This window comes from Siniperca chuatsi, linkage group LG5 (genome assembly GCF_020085105.1).
Source record: "Siniperca chuatsi isolate FFG_IHB_CAS linkage group LG5, ASM2008510v1, whole genome shotgun sequence".
NCBI classification, from domain to species: Eukaryota; Metazoa; Chordata; class Actinopteri; order Centrarchiformes; family Sinipercidae; genus Siniperca; species Siniperca chuatsi.
Window position 1 is genome coordinate 23,805,940 of NC_058046.1, and position 19,937 is coordinate 23,825,876.

General features: G+C 39.3%; 1 protein-coding gene across 2 annotated transcripts; it reads right to left on the bottom strand.

Annotated features, from left to right (window-relative positions):
* Positions 1–61: 61 nt before the first annotated feature.
* rnf122 (ring finger protein 122) lies at positions 62–19,234 on the bottom strand. Of its 2 annotated transcripts, none has more exons than XM_044197856.1 (6): positions 18,803–19,234; positions 12,363–12,519; positions 4,416–4,461; positions 4,286–4,327; positions 4,074–4,153; positions 62–1,837 (listed from the first exon to the last, which is right to left on the bottom strand). In XM_044197856.1, the coding sequence occupies exons 1-6, from the start codon at positions 18,825–18,827 to the stop codon at positions 1,723–1,725; spliced, it is 465 nt and encodes a 154-aa protein (XP_044053791.1). In that variant the 5' UTR covers positions 18,828–19,234; the 3' UTR covers positions 62–1,722. The 2 variants fall into 2 exon arrangements, with proteins under 2 accessions (XP_044053791.1, XP_044053790.1); XM_044197855.1 differs by having other exon boundaries at positions 4,074–4,156; positions 18,803–19,233.
* Between the last annotated feature and the right edge of the window lie 703 nt (positions 19,235–19,937).

Below are 19,937 nucleotides of genomic sequence, written 5' to 3' on the forward strand. Positions count from 1 at the left end.
TTTCATACATTATTTCACCTGATGATGGCGCCAGATACATGAAGAAACAAAGAAGAAAAGCTGAGCAAAACAGACGACTGTATTTATTAAGTTATTTACATCTGTTGGATTACAAAATGTGGAATGTGGCCAGAATCAGAGTGAACATTTCTCTTCCTCATGTGTTGAAAATGCAACAGGATAGACATTTCTTCTTCTTTTCTTGACACACAGACTCATGTGACTTCAACTGCGCCTTCTGTATCTGGACAATGTGCTTTGTGAGTTTTGTGCTCAAGTTAGGCAGTGTTTTGCTTTCTGAATCACTGTAAATCACAAAAAAAAAACACCTACGACTGAGGAATGCTAAACAGAATCACCAGCAATAATGCCACAAAAGATACTGCGTATGAAAGTGAGATTTAGTTGCTTCCTGGAATAATTCATAGAACAACACCGAGGGTCTGAACTGCGGCTTCCCTTATCTTCAGTTGAAGCAGCATCTCTGATACTTCATAGGCTTTTATAAAAGATTCACCACACCTGAAAACAAAGGACCGGCTGTGCTGCATCCAAACCTTAGTCTAACATTTTAGAAGTACAAAGTGAATTCAAAGTGCAATATCTAAAAGAAATCTTCAACATATTTCAACAAAGAACCAAACTGTTAACAGCGAGAGGCAGGAGGTGTCAGTTCCTTCCATCTATATTAACACAATAAAAACATGTCTGAACAACAAAACATCCCAGTGGAAAAAACAGCTGGAGCATGGACATACATGATATCACTGTAGAGGTGGGCACCAATATGGATCAGTATCAGTTCAACCTATCAGCAAAAAATCAACTGGTTTGTGAGAAAGATGAAAACACTGATGAATCTGCTGCTTCTTCTAAGTAATATGAATAATTTAGTTCCTACTGATGCGGCATGAATCCATCATTTTTTTAACAAGTGTGACTTCAATTAATAATCTCAGGTCAAATCTTTTAAAAAAGCTTTTTATTTCCTTGAAAGCAGTTTTAATACACCCTGTCTACGTCTTCACCACAGTATTGTATATTCTCTTCTGGCCTTTGGTTCTAGACAGCGTCAGACATTTTTTGTTAAACCCTTGTTTTTATAAACGCTAGAATTTACTGTATTGTAACTTCTGTTGACATGTTCTTGTGCTAATGCCAGGGATGTTGAGCAGAAAATATCAATTTGTCTATATGGCGTTGTCTCAAAACTTTGAAAGAATTTAACAAGAGTTTTAATAACCTCATATCAGTGACCACCACGACATACAGCACTCATACATGCTCAGAGGGGATCAGTGCCGCCTACCCGGCACGTCACCCTTCAACACTCACTTTTCCACATCGCTGTGAAAAACACAACTGTGTCTCCTCCACTTCAGTGGTGCCATTAACCTCACTCGAGGCAACAAGAGAAGATGTGACAGAATGGGTGGAGAGGGGAATGTTGAAAGAAGAGTGGTGGAGTGATGTGTGGGTGGCTAGAGATAATCTCTCAGACACTACAAGGTGTCGTGTTGCCATCTCAGAGATGGTTGCTAGGCAACAACATCCTTCATAGTCTTTTTCTGGGTGGTAACTAGGTTACCCCAACTTACTATCATCATCTTGGTGTTTTGCTGTGTTTTAACAGCAAAACACTGTCCAACTGTTGGTCGCTAACTTATACCAGCTGGTTTGGCCGGGCACTGGCGTCCCACCCAGGCTGGCAGGGGCGAGAGGTTACACTAGTTCATCCAGAAGAGTCCCTATGCTGTGGTGCTGCTCAGGGGGGCCGGCTATGGGTTTGTTGCACATGGGGCAGACGCAGCGCACCTCCAGCCACTTTACCAGACACCTGTGCAGAAGAACACAGAGACATAAGAAGAGAAGCCAAACTGGGGCCCTTTTCAACAAATATCCCTGATCAAAACAAAAGCCATACTTGTGACTCATGTACAGTGGTGGAAGAAGTATTGAGATCTTTTACTTAAGTAAAAGTAGCAATACCACACTATAAAATACTTTATTACAAGTAAAAGTATTAGCAGCAAAGTGTACTTAAAGTATCGAAAGTAAAAGCAGTAAGCAAGAATGGTTTATTAGTTAATATTATTGGACTATTATGCATAATTTTGATGTTTTAGCTGGTTGGCTTGTAGCTAATTTACTTCATACAGTATTCTGTTGAGTAGTTTAATCTATAACAATGCATTATATTTCCTAAACTGATCATATGTGTTTTATATAAAATGTTGATGTTAAAAGTAACTAGTAAAAATAAATGTAGATGAAGTGTAAAATGTTTTTCTCTGAAATGTAGTGAAGTAGGAGGACAAAGTAGCAGAAAATGGAAGTACAAGTACCTCAAAACAGTATTTGAGTACAGAACTTGAGTGAATGTACTTACATTTCACCACTGCCCTTGCATGAGCATGGACTCACGCATTCATATGAAGCTTTGGAGAAAGTTCATTAAGGAAGTTATTTTCTCTCACGTTTTTCCTTTATTCCTCTCTGAGTGAATTTCTGCTATTTCTTCCTGCTCTACTTTTCTCCAATACACCCGCTTTCCCACGCTGTCAAAGTCCCTACATTCGCAATTCGTTGTCTCCACATCAGACCAATGATTTTCTGCCCACGTTCCTCCAGTCAATCTTTAAATATCACTGCAATTCTGTCATTATGTCTTTCAGACATACTACAACACATCCTACCACCTCCAGGATGTTCAGGGAGATTCAACTGAGAGTTTCTGGCTTTACACCACCACCACCGGTGTCCAGACTACAGGGGGACGTGTCCTATCTCCTATCTTCATATGGGCCAATGTAGCATTACCACAGTGTACATGTACTCTGTTACAAGAAAAAGTTCTGCCGTCATGATTTTAAAAAGTACAAAAGTATTAGCATCAAAATATACTTAAAACACCAAAAGTAAAAGTAGTCATTATGCAGAATGGCTCATTTCAGAATAATGTGTATTATATTATTGGACTATAATTATTGATGCATTATTGTGTACATTCTAATTGTACTTTAATACTGCTGGGTAGCTCGTGAATTTTTCCCTTGGGATTAATAAAGTTTTATCTTAACCTATAATAATACATCACAACTTAATTGTTGATTATATTTTGTATTATTAATATAAATCTGCAAAGTAACTAAAGTTATCAAATAAATGTAGTGGAGTAAAAAGTAGAAGTATAAAGTAACATGAACTAGAAATACTAAAGTAAAGTACAAGTACATTAAAATTGCACTTAAGCACAGTACTTGAGTAAATGTACTTAATTACTTTACACCACTGGAGAAGTTTAAACTTTTCTCTCTCCCTCTTCTTTTTCCCTGCTTCCAACTCAATCAGCTGACTGAGGGCCTTCATATTTTTTTATTCATCTAGTGTCTGTCAAACTTTAAAACTGTTGCTTTCTCTGCTGCTGTCAGCTGTCCTTTCGTGTCTGATCGATGCGATCCTCCTCAACCCCATTCACCTCCAGCTTCACCTCATCACAAATCCCGCTCCACATCATATCCATACAGATCTTCAGCTATTGTTCTTGACTCCTTCAACACCACCACCAGTGTCTGGACTCCATCGGGGGGCTATTACTGCACGGGTTATGGCTTGACAACCCTCGTTAAATGATGGTGGATCACGGTGGGGTCTAATCGCCAAAGACTCCTCACATATCTCTTTAACTTAATTATTCTTTATGCCTCTCTTTTGATTAGTCTCTTCTGACTGATATGTCCAGGTGGACAAAGATGCTCCTCATGTTCAACACCACAATTTTAGACACCTAATAAACATCAGGATGCGAACATGCTTCCCCTACAAGATCTTAGTTCTACCTGCCATCTACCCAGTGCATGCTGGTATATGCTACGCTGACCTCTCCTCCCTTATCCTGAATAGAAAGCGAATGTATGAATGAACGTCAGCGCTGTAGTGCCACGCTGCAGTCGGGAACACTCAACCAAAACTTCTGTGTAATTCCTGACCGCTGAACCTTTTTAACAAGCCCAAGCGGTAGCAAAGCAGTAACAAGAGCAAAGAAAGGCTCCACTGTGCTCTCCTGTACTCACTTCCTGTGGAAAGCATGTTGGCATGGCAACACTCCCAGCTCGTCTTTCACTTTGAAGTCCTCGAGACACACGGCGCACGTCTGCTGTTTGAGTGACAGACAGGATAGAGTGAGACAGAGTGTCATCTGATGATATTATCATGCATCGTTTTTGTGTATTTGTTTCACATTGTGTGTTTGATGACTGATAGTACATGTAAATCACATTCTTACCCCATGAAGACTCAACTTTTTTGGATCTCCTTTTAAAACCACCTGTAGGAGTAACACAAATAAAATATATTTCAGACAGGTTTTTTTGATTTAGACCTTAAATTGTGCTAAATATTAACCTCAGGTTTACCTCTCTGTATCCAAACCGCTCACTCTGGGCTTGGTGTCGTAGTTTGCTGTGGATGAATAGAGAAACACATTAATAAATAACTCCTGTACAACCTTCAATAAACCATACATTGCATGTACTTGTTTAAAGTGATGGAAGAAGTATTCAGATCCTTTAATTAAGTAAAAGTAGAAATACAACAATGTAAGAATACTCCATTAAAAGTAAAAGTCCTACATTCAAAGTTTTACTTAAGAAAGTCAGTAGTGAAAAAAATAAATTTACACACTTAGTACAGTTTTGAGGTACTTTACCTGAGTATTTCCATTTCATGATACTTTATACTTGTGCTCCAGGGAAATATTTTATAAAATTATAAATATTTTTACTCCATTACATTTATTTGACAGCTTTAGTTACTAGTAACTTTTCAGATTATGAACTTACATACAAGTGATCACCTTGGAAAATATTTGTTATAAACTACCATTAGTTAAAATTCGCATCACCTTGACCAACAGTAAAATGCTACTTACACATGAAAGCATCATTCATAATAATCCAATAATATAATGTATAAAAATATAACATTCACAGGGACCATCTTTCTGCATGAGTACTTTACATTTGATATTTTAAGTACATTTTTTATTTTTTTATATTTTAAGTAAATTTTTCTACTAATACTTCTGAACTAAAAATATAAATGCAGCCCTACTTGTAACAGATTATTTTTACAATCTGGTATGACTTAAGTAAAGGATCTGAATACGTCTTCCCCCAGTGGAGAAAGTACAGAAGGAGTATCAGTGTAGTATGTACACTAACACATCGGTGAACATGTTAGCAGGCAGGTTGCTATTTACATATCTAGCAGACACAGAGCAGCGTTCCACCAACTCCTGAGGGAAACATCTGACTCCTCAGCTGCTAAATGCTCCACTATGTTCACCAGCTAGTGACTAACTGCCGTTTGATGCTGGACAGGTGATGTACAGTGGGTTTGTCAGAGCTTTTTTGCTAAAAACAAGTTGTGAGACTGAACGAAAACAGTGAAGTTGTGGACAGCTAAACAATTAGCTAAAAGGCCACTAAAATGCGCCGTATAGCTGAAGGAAACTGCAGAGTTGGGTGATAATTCTCTGTGGGTTTGTCACTACGAGTGAACCCTTTAACATTTTGATCTATTGTTCATTTAAAAATATTGATTAGTGCAGCTTTAAGTAAAAGTGCAAAACATGCAGAACGGAGTGTTATATACGTATATTTTATATTATTGGCTCATTATTATTGATGCATTAACTTGTAAGCAGCATTTTATTGTTGTTTCTGGTCACGGTGGAGCTCATTTTAACTACTTTATATGCTTTGGAGTAGTTTAATCTCTACATATGCATCATATTTTTTTGATTGATCATAGGCTATGTAACTATAGCTGACAGATCAATATAGTGGACTAAAACTACAATAATTCCCTCTGAAATGTAGTGGAATACGTATAAAATACGGGCATTAAATGGAAATGCTAACTGTATTTAAGTACAGTACATGAGTAAATGTACTAAGTTACTTTCCACCACTTCTCACTTGTTTATTAAGAGATAAAGATGTCTGTATTTATTGCTAAGCTGAGTTCAACAGCAGGTCGTTGGATTCAGGCTAAGATTTACGTTTGTGTGGTTAAATTATGGGACATTATGTGTAACAGAAGCTGTGTAATTGCAGGGTTAGCTTTTTAGTTAGTCTTTTCAAACAGCTACAGTGGCCACACATCCATAGACAAATACATGTTCTTCTGCAAGCACACACACACATTGTTCACACACTTAAGTAAACTACACGCGAATGCTAACACACACAAACACGCACATATACACAAACACAGCTAATGAGTACGTTGCCTCTTTGAATCCCTGGACCACCCCAAAACCAACAATGGACAGGAGATCTTTATCACTTGGCGAGCTGTGTCTGTTCAGGCGGTTATTTTTGGCCTGTTGTTTTTACACAACTAAACATAGACAAAAATGTCTATCACTGTCTGTGATTTGAGCTGGAAACTAAGTGCAGCGAGAGCATTTGAGATGAAAGGTGAATGTTTATTTGTGATCTGATCCCCCTCAAAAAAGTCAAATTAAAAAATCATATCTCTGTGAGTCGCTGCTTAAAGTAAGGAAATGACAGTTATTTGTTGTTTTTGTCACTTGGTTTATTGTTTACGCTGATTGCTGTTAACAATCTCCATGTAGAACAATGTTAGGATACACGTTTTACATGTGTTGAGGTTTCCCATGCCTGGAGAATGAAGTGAAGTGGGTGAAAGGGGGCATGACGGCGATTTCAGCAGGTGTAAATTACATAATTATAGGTGCAGAAAACTTCCAATTTTCAACCAAACCAATGCTTTTCCTCTCATAAATACTGTATCAGACTTTATTCGAGTACATCAAATACTAGATCATTTCCATGGTTACTGGTATTAGCCAAGCCAACATTTTTGCTACATATTATTATTTCTACATTTTAGTTATCGTATTTCACAGTGTTACTGCCATGCCTTCTAAATTTGGCACTAAATGAGCCTTTGCAGTATTGTATGTTTGTGTCCTGGTACAGTTTAGTCCATACAACATATTAGAGCACTAACAATTAGTCGATTAGTTGAAACTACATACATTTTGATGATCGATTAATTATTTGAATCACTTTATAAGCAAAAACTACCAACAAATTAGTAAGTTCCAGCTTCTCGCATGTGAGGATTTGCTGCTTTTCCTTATTTTATATGAATCTATTCTGAATATCTTTAGGATTTGGACTGTTGGTTGGACAAAATATGCAACTTAAATACATGTCACCTAAGGCTCTGGGAAATTGTGATGAGTGTTTCTCACTATTTTCTGGCATTTCTTTGACAAAACAGTTCCATAATTGAATCAAGAAAATAATCATCAGTAATCGTTAATTGCAGTCAAAAGCGCCCAACCTCATATGGTGGTTTCAGATCTCTGAAGGATCAACGATGCATTGAAAAAGCTTTCCAATCAATGTCTCAAGCTTCTGCTCTTTTCAGACCGAAACTGTCACAATGCCACAATTCTCCAGATTGTGTACATGGTCCAGGAGACTGGAAACCTTTGTTTCAATTGTCTTTTTAAAGCTTCAAACTTCATCAACTTTATCAAACCACAGTTGGTTTTGTTTTTTAACTTAGTAATTGTCTTTGTTTTGTATTTTTGTTATGTTTTGTGTTACATGTTCTGAATTAAATTTGTAGAAAAAGTATTATTTTATAACTTTGGGAAAACAGTCAACACTTTTCTGTAGAACAAAGCTCAAATCCTCTCTGGCTTTGCAGCAGCCTTTTAGATTACAGCTTGTCGGGTCATTTTTAACTGTGTAAACAAAAGAAAATGTGAAGACATATTGAGAGACACGTGTTCTCATATTATCATTGCAAATGACAAAACTAGATACCTGAATCATCCTTTGATTCTGTACTCTGTCAGTTACGTTGCGCTATTTTTAACATGACATGGAATCATTTTTTTATTCACTTTTACCATATTTAATTAGAATCAATGAGTAGATTGATGAATTAAAAACAGTAAAAAGATCATGAAATTTGCTGATTAATAATTTGACATCCTTTTTCTACTTTTTCTAGGCTTTTAAGTTTAACTTCCATATGCTAATGTGACTGCCTATCATATGCCATCTTGCAATTAATTTGTTTCCTGCTTTGCTGCTCCACCCCACAGAGCAACAGCTGGAGCCTCTGATTGGTCAGACTCCTGCCAACACATAGGAGCTGGATGTCAATAAATCAATCAATTTATTTATTGATTGCAATTAAAAGTCTGTAATTACTGTCAAAACATATTATTATTTTGGATAAATTGTGTTTCCAGGTGAACTCATTCAGGCTTACAGAGAGAACTTGTAGAAGCTCAATGTCTTTCCTTCTTTTTCACAGATTCAACCAACTTAATAGATGTCTCTCTCCTGATACGTTGCTGACTTTATTGCTGTGTTCACATGTGTTAGAAGACGACCTCCAGCCCGCTCTTTCTGCTGCTAAAGCATTTAGAAAATTAACTGTCACTTTATTTTCCCATTTTCTGCAGGTAAGATAGTATCTGAATGACTGTTTCCAGCTTTATGGGGCTGCTACACTAATCAGTCATGTTTCCTGTTGGCTAATGAACAACTGTGGTAAGCTTTAGAAACTTTCTTTTTTCAACCTATGGAACCTTCAGGGGATTTCACAGGTCCAGTCTCAAGGATCTCTGAAAGGAAATTAAATGAGTCAGCTAATTTATTTGGGGAAAGTGGCTCTGGTGGCTTAATATCTCTACTCTCCGTCACTGTATTGTCTGGCCAAAAACACCATCAGCTTGCGCCTGCACCTTGTGGTTCTCATAATATCTCCCTGACTACTGTAGCTGCTGTGCTGCTCCTTAAACTGGATACAGACCTGCCGCTGTTAAAGCACATTGAGGTATAATTAAAGCTATGATATTTTTGGTGTGTGCTTTTGGCACCCTTGTAGTTTTTCACTCTACATCTCAGGTACCGCTGTGTACACCCCCAGTTTGTGCCACTGTTAGAACAGCAACTGTTATAATATGAAGGGTGAAAGGATTGCGTGTGCTCAGCAAATCTTCCCCACATCTCAAGGCTTTTTTGAAAACTTTATATAATTGCTTTGTATGATTAAAGGAGGAAACCTCACATATACAAACTGAGACAGAGGGCAATTTTAAGTTGTTTAAGTTCATATCGAACGTCACAAACTCCCTGACACTTTTTAGAGAGAGCCTGTCTGAGAGGGATAATAGGAAACCTGCCCCCAACAGTGAATGGCACTCATCGCTCAGTATTCATCTGATGAATCACCCAGTCTATAAATGAATTCACAATCACACTCCTACCCAAGACTACCTTCAGCATGTTAATGGGCCCAAAAGGATGTGACTCAGTGGTTATGATTCATAGGCAAGTGCTTTAAGAGAAACAGGAAGGATCCAAGCTTTTCTGACAGAGTTGATGGTCAATTTAGTGGCAAGCGCAGGCCAAACAAAACATTCATGAGTACAGAAATGTGCCTGACTTCACTATTACAACATGGATTTTGATAAATCAAAAGTAAAAGTGTTCTGGTTGTATTAATCTCACCACAAAGTCCATTTAGAGACTGTTCCAGAACTTTTGATCATATGACATGATATTCATCAGCCAGTGGTTTTTTAAATCAACGTGAATGGGAAGTCCTTAAAATGCTCAGAGGAAAATGGACAATTACAGTTCCAGGACATTTGGCAAACGCCGTCTGCTGATGAAGATTGTGTGATATGATCAAAAGCTCCAAAACAGCTACTGAATGGACCAGGGGGTGAGACTGTAGTGGTAGTGGGAGACTGCAATAACAGATTTTTTGGGATAGCGGAAACAAGTTGTGAACATAATATTGACATATCATCACCTTCTAAGTAGATATGGCGAACTTGTTAGCAAGTTAGCTGCTTATTTATGAGAGCAGTGAGAGTGAACCAAAACAGTAAAGTTGCGGCCGGACAGCTAAACCATGAGCTGAAACTCGTTATAAAGCTCCTTAAAGTCGAGTGTAGCTGCAGATTCAGGTGATAATTCTCTGTAGGTTCATCACTACGCGCGATCCCTTTTACATTGTCAAATTGTTTTCACATTGTCATTTGATACATATTTTTAATAAAAATATCAATTATAGACACTTGAATATATTGATAGTAAGAAATACTGTAATTGGCCTATAAAATATCCAACAAATGTAAGTTCTTAATTGTAGAATGATATGAATGAAAACTACTAAATAGATCTTGTGGTGAGAATTTTTTTGTTTTGAGGGCAAGAATGGACTTTGAACCTCTGTTTTTTATGTTTTAACTGCTTTTAAAGGTTGACTAGGTTGTTGGAACTGTCGTCTATTTCACTCGGTGCTGCTGCTAGAAGTCATTTATATCTAATTATAGAAAAAGAATGAGCTGCACAGGAGGCAAATGCACAAAATTGAGCAAAAAGTGCCACATACCTACAGGAGACCAGCTACCACTGTTAGTGACGTGCACTGTGCACTTTATGCTTTCCAGACAGCACGTTGGCTCTATATATCTCCAGCCGACAAACACACGTTTTTTTTAAACTGTTTGACATTTGGTAAAACAGATCTGGACGGCAATTCAAAATAATATCCAACACCGAAAATAGCACACCACATAATGAGATGTCAGGTAATTTTCCAAATACTGATGCTCAGTCATCCAAAGAGAACCAGAGATAAAAAAACAAACCCTACTGCAGGTGTTAACATTTCCTTATGAGGTTTTGTACACTGCAGACATTCATGTATGATGTTTTTACGTACACCCACTGTGTGCTATTCAGGCCATGTCTATTCTGAGCAGTGTCTCTGCTGTTTTCTTCACTGCTGTCCTCACACATTGTGACGGGCTGCTTCCTGTTTCCTCATATCCCGTCCTTCAGACACAAACGTCCCCTCAGCTCATCAGGGAGTTCACAGTCAACAGCGGGAGAGGTCACCATGTTCCTCTTTTTCTTTCATACCTCCTTCCCTCCCTCACTGTGTTTCTTGCCTGCACACACACACACACACACACACACACACACACACACACAATCTCCCCACTGTGGAGGTTTTTAGGGATAACAATGACGGCCGGCCCACCACATTGGTCCAGACTCAAATATCTCAACAACTGTTAGATGGATTGCCATGAAATTTTGTACAGACATTCGGGTCCCCCTCAGGATGAATTAGAATCACTTTGGTGATCCCTTGACTTTTAATCTAGCGCCACCATCAGGTCAAAATTTCACTTTGTCCAAAGCTTTGGTTTATGACCAAATACCTGCAGAACTAATGACATTCCCATCAGCCTCAGCTTTGCTTTGTGTTTCATGCAAATAAGCAAATGTTAACATACTAGCACACTACATTGGATGGTGAACGTGGTAAATATTATACCTTCTAATCAGCATGTTAGCATTGTCCTTGTGGGCATGTAAGCATGCTGACGTTAGCATTTAACTCAAGGCACGGCTGTGGCTAAGTTCAGCCTCACAAAGCTGCTTCAAAAACTGTAGACTCTTAGGGCAATTTATCCTTGGTACGATTTTTTTTGGGCATATCTGAACACAGCAATCGTACCCGGGTACAGACCCAAGCAACCACACAGAGACCCTCTAGAAGAAGTGGTCTCAGTCTGGTCACAAACAAATTATGGAGCTGTTGGTTTGTGGTGGGAATGTGATCTGACCACAATCCAACCCAAATACAAGGCATACTCTGCAAGTTTGTGCTAAACGGTTCCCATATCCAGGTGCACTTTGCATACTGGGATACGGGTGACAGTTGCTAGCAGCTAGCAGAAGAATGAATCGAGGTCAGACCTGATATGTGATATGAGATAGGACCTTCTTCCTGTGTTTCCTTTCTTGCTCCCGCCCCACTAATGAGCTGAGTGAACGTTCTCACATGGCTTTTAGTGATGCATTTTGGTTCGCTTGAATTGTTCTCTGTGTGAAAATAAACCGAACCAAGGGGAAAACGCATCAAGTTTACCAACTCATCCACTGATTCCAGAAAGAGCAAAGGAACTATAGGTTTGAAAGCACACTTAGTCTTGTTTTTTTACCACATATTTCTTGTTTTTTTAAAGATTTATTTGCCTTTATTTGATAGGAACAGCTGACGAGACAGGAAATGTGGGCAAGAGAGAGGGGATGACAGGAAATGTGGGAGAGAGAGAGGGGGGATGACATGAAGCAAAGGTCCACGGTTTGGATTCAAACCCGGGCCGCTGCGTTAAGGAATCAGCCTTGTACATGGCGTGCACTCTACCAGTTGAGCTACCGGTGCCCCATATTGCTTGTTTTTAATCACATATTTCTGTTTCTGTTGCCCCTCACCTGATGAAGTAACAACAGAAGATGAGGCTCAGGATGAAGACAAAGATGCCTGTCCCAAAGATGACCATGTAGATGTTGAGAGGCAGGTCCTGGAAGGTGATGGGCGGCATGGTGCACGACTTGTTGGAGTAAACCAGTCCCAGACCACAGAAGCACCCTGAACAAACACAGAGAAAGATTTAAAAACACATTTACAGAAAGAGCAGGAGTCAGACGTACACAACTGAATGCAACAGTACACATTTCTCATCTCTTTTTAAAGTACTCTACTATTCGTGGGCAGCTGAGGGTCAGACCTGCAGCTGTGTCCGCCTCTAATGGAAGCCAAAGTTTGAAGCTTTACACACACAAATGCACAGACACAAAGGTTGAGGGAAAGAGATGGAGAAAGACGGCCACTGCACTTTCCTGTGATGGTAAATGAGTCCTTTTCAATGTTGTATTTGTAAAACACTCTTAATGTGTTATCCATGCAACATGGCTGCATCTCTCAACACGGCAGATCCACACTTCTTTGTCTGGTAGTAACAGGTCAGTGTAGTTTAAAGGCATTACAGTGGACAGATGAGAAAGTAACAGTTATCCATAGATGAAAAGATTATATTTTCTCAGTCCTCTTTTGTGGAATTAAAATTAAATAGTTTTTAAGACACTGATGAAATCTAGTTCATCAGTTTTAAGACTTAAAGCACTCACACTCTGAGAATGAGTGAGTGCAATTTGATTAAATGGCAGCATAAAATCTCAAACCAAATTTATTTTATATTAAGATGCCTGTATTCTTGTAAAGGGGTGTGATTCATCCACATACACTACCAATGACAGTAAAAATACAATACAGACGCAGAAACCTATTGTTTTCACGTCTTGAACTGAGTACTTTTAGGGAGAACTTTGCAGTGTGCTCCAATCCAAACAGATGGTTTTCCCATTAAAGGTGCCCTCCTTTGTCTCATCCTTCTTGCTTTGACGCTACACTCCTGTGTGTGTTTGTTTAACCATGAAATAGATTATCACTGTAGCACTGCTGTCTGCAGTCAAGGTCAGAGGCAGAGATGTGGGGGAGGGGGAGCATGTGTGTGTGCATATGTATGTGTGCAGTTTACAGTATTTGATGGGGTGTGTTTATTATGTTACTTATTAGAAAAACCATGAATTCCCAGATCTCAAGGGAGAAACTAACGCAGAGAAACAGTTGTAGATTAGACAGACAGAGACAAGGAGCTACAGAGAGCCCACTTGTGTTTTGTGTGTCTGTATGAGTAATGAGAAGTCAGTATCTGCATGTGAGAGGAGATTGGGGTCACACTAACCCAGTAAGTGATAGTGAATCGGAGCTAACACAGGACTCATCGTAGTCTGCTGATATGAACCTCTCCACATTAGAACAGAAGCAGGGGCTTGTGTGCCACACAGGGCTGAGAGAGTCTGAAGGTTTTCATTTTAATCCAACACTACAGCAGCTGATTTCACTGAATAGCACGGCTTCACCCAGAGACAAGGTGGCAATCAGTGAAATCAGCTTGTATATTGTTTGATGATAATAGAGAGCTCCTGACTCCTGGCCTTCAAAGCCACACAGCAGCACCCTATCTCACTGTAGAAACAAACTGTACTATATAAAATTATAGAAAAAGAGCTTCGCCAGAAACACATCCCCAGGTCACTCCTTTTGCTTTAAATGTTCTTCCTGTGTCTCTGCTCCAATGTGCCTCTTGCCCAGTGCATCCTGGGATAGGCTCCAGCCCTGTGTGACCCTGAACAGGATAAGAACTTTAGAACTGGGCAGACGGATGGATGGATGATGGACAGATGAACAGTCGATTAAATGGGTGGATGGATGGATGGATAGATGGATAAATAGTTGGACAAATGGACAAGGGAAAGATGAATGGACAAACAGATGGGAAGATGGATGTATGGATGGATGGAAGGATGGATAGGTGGATGTATGAATGGACAAATTAATGGATGGATGCATGGAAGGGTGGATGGACAGATGGAGGGATGAAGGGATGGATGTTTAGACAGACAGACAGATTGACAAAAGGACAAATGGAGGGACAGACGGATGGATGGATGGACAGACAGCTCCCTATGGCAACGAACAGCATACACATTTTTAGAAAATGTATGGACAGATTGAAGGATTCATGGACAGATGGCCAAACTGATGTATGTATGGATTAGTGAACAGACAGACAAACAGATGGATGGATGCATGGATGGAGGGATGGATGGAGACCTTTACCAAATTCATTTCCCTGTGATGGGTATTGTTTTCTTAGGCCACAGTTTTTTTTAATTGATCCTGGTATTTCTAGTCACTCCTGCAGCCAAAGTGACATGTTGACATTTCAATTTGACATTTCTCCCGCCTCACAGTGGAAATTGCAGAGTGAGAGGATCAATACTTTCCACCTCTTAGTTCCACTCTCTCTGAACGAGCAGTGATGCTCCATTTATTGAGGCTCGTCGATGGCAACACATTCGAGATCCACCTCTAAATGACTTTACTCAGCGTGCGGCGATCATTACCAGAGGCCTTGACGTTTGCCTGATCCTCAGTCAACACTGTCAACAGGAGTGTGTAAGTTAAACACAAACTGATTGAAGGACATGAGCAGGACCGAAGCCAGGATTTCATAAATACTGAGGCCGTGAGTCAAAATTCTAAAAAGTATTTCAAGAGAAAACACCAAATTTCACAATCATTTATTCATTTAACCGTTCAATTATATTTCCTGTAAATCTTATCTCGCTACATTATGGTCTAAATGTTGTTTCAAAGCCATTTCTACAGTGCCAGCAACAACTCCAGCAACACTTGTAATATAAAGACCAGTGGTGGAATGTAACTGAGTGAATTTACTCTTTACTTAATTTTGAGGTACTTGTACTTTACTTGAGTATGTCCATTTCATGCTACTATATACTTCTACTCCATGACATTTTAGAGGGAAATATTACACTTTTTACTCCACTACATTTTTTGACAGCTTTAGTTACTAGTTACTTTTCAGATTCATATTTTATATAAAAAACATATGATAAGCTTATAAAATTTTATAATATTGTTAAAGATTAAAGCACTGGTTCTCAATCTTTTTGGCTTGTGACCCCTTACAATAAATCTGTGTCAAGTTGGGGCCCTACTAATTTGTGTAGAAGAACTTATTTCTTCTCTCTTCTACCATTAATCATCTCATGACCCCTCAGATTAATCTTGCAACCCTTTGGAGGGGCCCGACCCCTGAGTTGGAAACTATTGCCTGACCGATACAGATTTTTTTAGGTCAATTCTGATATTGAAATTTGAGAGTAACTCTGATAATGATATATCGGCCGATATTCATTTTCTTCACACAACCCATAACATTGCCAAGGTTGCCTCAAATTTGCTTTTGTTTTTTTTCAACAATTGTGACGAAGAAATGTACTGGGCTGGACATTTACAGTTGAAACTTGTCACTAGCCTCTGGTGGGTAACACTGTTTCAAAACACATCTCAATTTCTTGTCATTTATTGGCTATATCTAATGAGCTAATATCAGCCAATTTATCCGTTGAGCTATATTGGAAACCACTGTACTTAACTACCTAACTGTATACAAAGTAGTAAAAACCAGCTTCACCTAAAACAGCTACACCAGTAAAATGTTACTTACTCAGTGATGCAAAAGTAATAAAAATCTAATACTGTCATATAATAATATATCAGCAATAATATATCATTTTTATGCAAAATGAGTACGATGATATTGCTCATGCCTAAAAACAGTCAAATGGATATTTATTCAGAATCAGCCTTTAAAAACATCATCATCGTAAAATGTTAACTCCTTTGCATGACATTAGATCCTCCATATTCCCAGAATATCGCTGAGGGCATCACCCCAGTGTCCAAACAATCTGTTTCACAAAGATCGTCAGCAGACAAAGATACACACACACAGCGGGAGGGGGGGGTAATATGTCCTGTATTCATGTCACTGCACAGTTGATGGCACAAATCACCTGTGAAGCTGCTGCAAACTCACAATCCAAATCTGGGTCATTTGTATTCAAGCCTTTGTGTGTGTTTGTCATGTCACGACTGTCTGCATGGATGGGTGCTCACGTCTTCCTCCTCCACCTTTGTATGCATGGAGAGGAGACAGCTATATGTGCTATTTTGCTTTGGATGGAGCCCTGTATGACCACTGACCTATATATTGGCACACTTAGGAGCCGCCCCGTTGCCATGGCGCCAAGAGTAGCAGATGCAGAAAAAGGATGGAGGCTAGCTAGCGAAAGTTCTCATTTTGGCGACAGAGAGGATCTGAGTCAGTCGTATTGAGTTTCAGCTGTCAGACAGATTCTCGTGTTGTTGTTGAAAAAGGCAGGAAAGTCCCTCCGTGATTTGATAGAGCTGTAAAATACCTCGACTAAGGCAGCTTCCCTGACAGCTCCTACGAGATGCCTGGTGGGGTTTTGTCCTATATACGCCGTGTTCACACACAAAGCTGCTTCTGCTTGCACTAAAGACAGAACTTCCCATTAAATATTCAGCAGTTTACATTGGGGGGACTCAAGCCTGCCTGCATGACTGCTGCCTGTTTTCAAGAAGACAGTAGGTTGGGCCCAAAACTCCCCATCACATGCATGAAAGCGCTACATGTGTCACGCATAAACACAGGAACAAATAGGCATGATCACACAGACACTGGCACACAGAGCAGACGCTGAGCTGCGGCTGCCTGATACTGCTTCATTTTTCCAGCAGAATGTCACTCTTTGATACTGTGTGTGTGTGTGTGTGTGTGTGTGTGTGTGTACTTTTCCCCTATGAATAGCAGGGGAGTTGAGCAGCACAAAGGGAGTAATTGTTCCTGTCTGAACACCACCAACAGTCCACCGAGGAGGCTGCTGCACTCAAACAGGCGAAGTCAGAGGGAAAAGACCACTAATCCATCATCTTCACCAGGTCTCACCGTGAAAATGAAGCACTGACACACCATTTCACTGCCATGAAGGAACTCATTTTGTTTAAGCATGACAGATGCGCCTCCGGACGCAAACAGCAGCTTCAAACACAGACAGAGAAGTTGTTCAGACTTCTTGGCTTCGAAGATAATTGGTCGAGGCCAAGACGAGTGTAAGTGAGAGACTGCAGATAGAGTCAGTCAGTGTAAACAAGATTACCCAGAGAGGCAAAATGTTACATAGAGAGCACAATGACAGGCCTTGTGTGGCTCTCAACTGGGATAAATTTAGATGGAAATAAAGGATTCTATTGATTAAGCAGTCCCATATTCTACCAATCAATACACAAATTGATTAAACATTCAGCTAATCAGTGTTTTAACATGTTCTTCACAGAAAAGAAAAATCAGTCCTTTTAAGGAATATTATTAGAATATTAAAGGGATGCTGTAGGTGACGTAAAATGAAATTAATAAGTGGGTATTTAGCATGTATAAGCAGCATACAAAACATTTAATAGTTTATAACACACTATAATGTATAGGACTACAACAAATTATTAGTTTCATTATCGATTAATCCTTTTGTCTATAAAATGTCGGTAAATTCTGAAAAATGCCCGTTATAATTTCCCACAGCCCAAGGTGATGTATTCATATAGCTTCTTTTATTTGACCAACAGTCCAAAATCCAAATATATTCAGTTTACTATCATATATGACAAAGAAAAGATTCAAATCCTCACATTTGAGAAGCTGGAAGCAGGGAATGTTTGGCATTTTTGCTTGAAAAATGACTAAAAAGATAAGCCAGTTATTAAAATAGTTGCAGATTAATTTTCTGTCCATCAGCTAATCGATTCATCGACTAATAGTTGCAACTCCAATAATGTACTTGGAAAACAGATGTAAGGACAAGTGTTTATTACTGCACAGTATTTGTCAACAATGATAACTTCTCCTATAAAGACATACAGTATGTTATATTATTACAACTGTCTCTTGCTACATTGTCATTCAATATCCTGTGAGATTCCACTTATGGGTGCTCACAGGAAGAGTTATAGTTGTTGACAAATATATTAATAAACACTTACATAGGCTACAATATCATATGTACCTGCATTATAGTGTGTTAACCATTTATGAAATGTTTATATGCTGCTTATAAATCTTAAATAGGGGGAATTAAAATAAAGTGTTGCCAATAAGAGGCGTTGTAGGAGACTTTAAACCCACTGTGAAGCGCCACACAAGTCTTAATAGGAGTACGTTGGTTTTCTTTATTTTAAGGTGAGACAAATTGTCTTTTATCACAATGGAAATGTCTAAATTTAGAAAATGCTGGAGCGATTCAGAGGCTACAGTCTATTACAGCCACGAGAGCTTCACTCTGCTGAAATAACAGGCTGTACTGCACATTATATCACAGAGGCCTAACAAACAGAGCTATTACAATATAAAATGACTGCTCACCGTTACACCACTGAAACGGGTGCATCAATGCACCAGAGGGAGTCCTTGCCTGCAGGATCCGATTCGTGTTTACCAACAAGCCGCAGCCGCCCGAGCAGATGGATGACCCGCAATAAAGTGCACAAGCAGAGCCAGTGACTGTCTGCAAGCAGTGTGAAAGGTGAACGAGACAACAGCACCTGGGGGGAAAAAGGTCGTAAAAGAGGAATAAAAAAGGTGTCTAGAAAGCGTTTGTCGAAAGTTAAGGCGGGGTTATGTCACATCATTTGCGCGCTGGTTTATTCCTGAAGAGAAAAGGAGAAATGGTGATGCGGATTCCCCCTCTCTTCTACTCGCTGTGGCTGTTTTGACTCTGTTATTATTAATAGACGGTATAACACTGACCCAGCAGTAGCATCTGTTTGAGAGAAACGGGGAAACTAGAGCACTGGCTCGATTTTCTTACTCCCGCCCCCGCAGACGCTTATTGACGTGCGGCGAGACCAATCGTCAGGTCGCCCGGGTCGGCGTGTGTTGTGACGGCCTGGCTGTGTCTTCTGCCACTAATCATCTTCTCCCATTTACTTATGCATGTGTGTTTTACATGCTAATAAATTAAGGACAAAATCAGTGCCAAGATTTAAAAAAATACTGAGGTCATGAGTCCAAGTCCTCTCTCCTACAGGGCCGGATTACCCCTCTAGGGGGGTCCTGGGGCAAAAATTTGTTGTGGGTCCCCATTGACCCCACTTTCTCTGACACTTTCTATGTATTTTTAGAGCTGAAACAATTAGCTGATTAATCAATGAGTCAGAAAAGCAGTGGTGGTATGTAACATAGTACATTTACTCAAGTACTGTACTTTGTATTATTTTGAAATACTTGTAGTTTACTTGAGCATTTCCATTTTATGCTACATTATACAGAATCTAAATCAGAAATACTTTATTGATCCCAGAGGGGAAACTCTTTTGTTACAGCTGCTCACTATCACATCAGTGCACACAGGAATAGAAGTACTAAGCAAATCAAAATATAATACACTATAATACAGACAAGATAAATTAAGTACAAAGTGGATATAAGTATAAAAGCTAAAATAAGTGTAAAGTACCAAAGGGGATTTAGAGGTTGATAAGTATGTACAGCATAATAC

What these genes read in the sequence shown, in the direction of transcription:
- rnf122 (XM_044197855.1), bottom strand. Translation starts at nt 18,827, where the DNA reads ATGCACCCGTTTCAGTGGTGTAACG. An exon ending in AAAAGTTGAGTCTTCATGGG is followed by an intron (nt 4,157 to 4,285) that starts GTAAGAATGTGA and finishes TCACTCAAACAG; the next exon opens with CAGACGTGCGCCGTGTGTCT. An exon ending in CAACATGCTTTCCACAGGAA is followed by an intron (nt 1,838 to 4,073) that starts GTGAGTACAGGA and finishes TCTTCTGCACAG; the next exon opens with GTGTCTGGTAAAGTGGCTGG.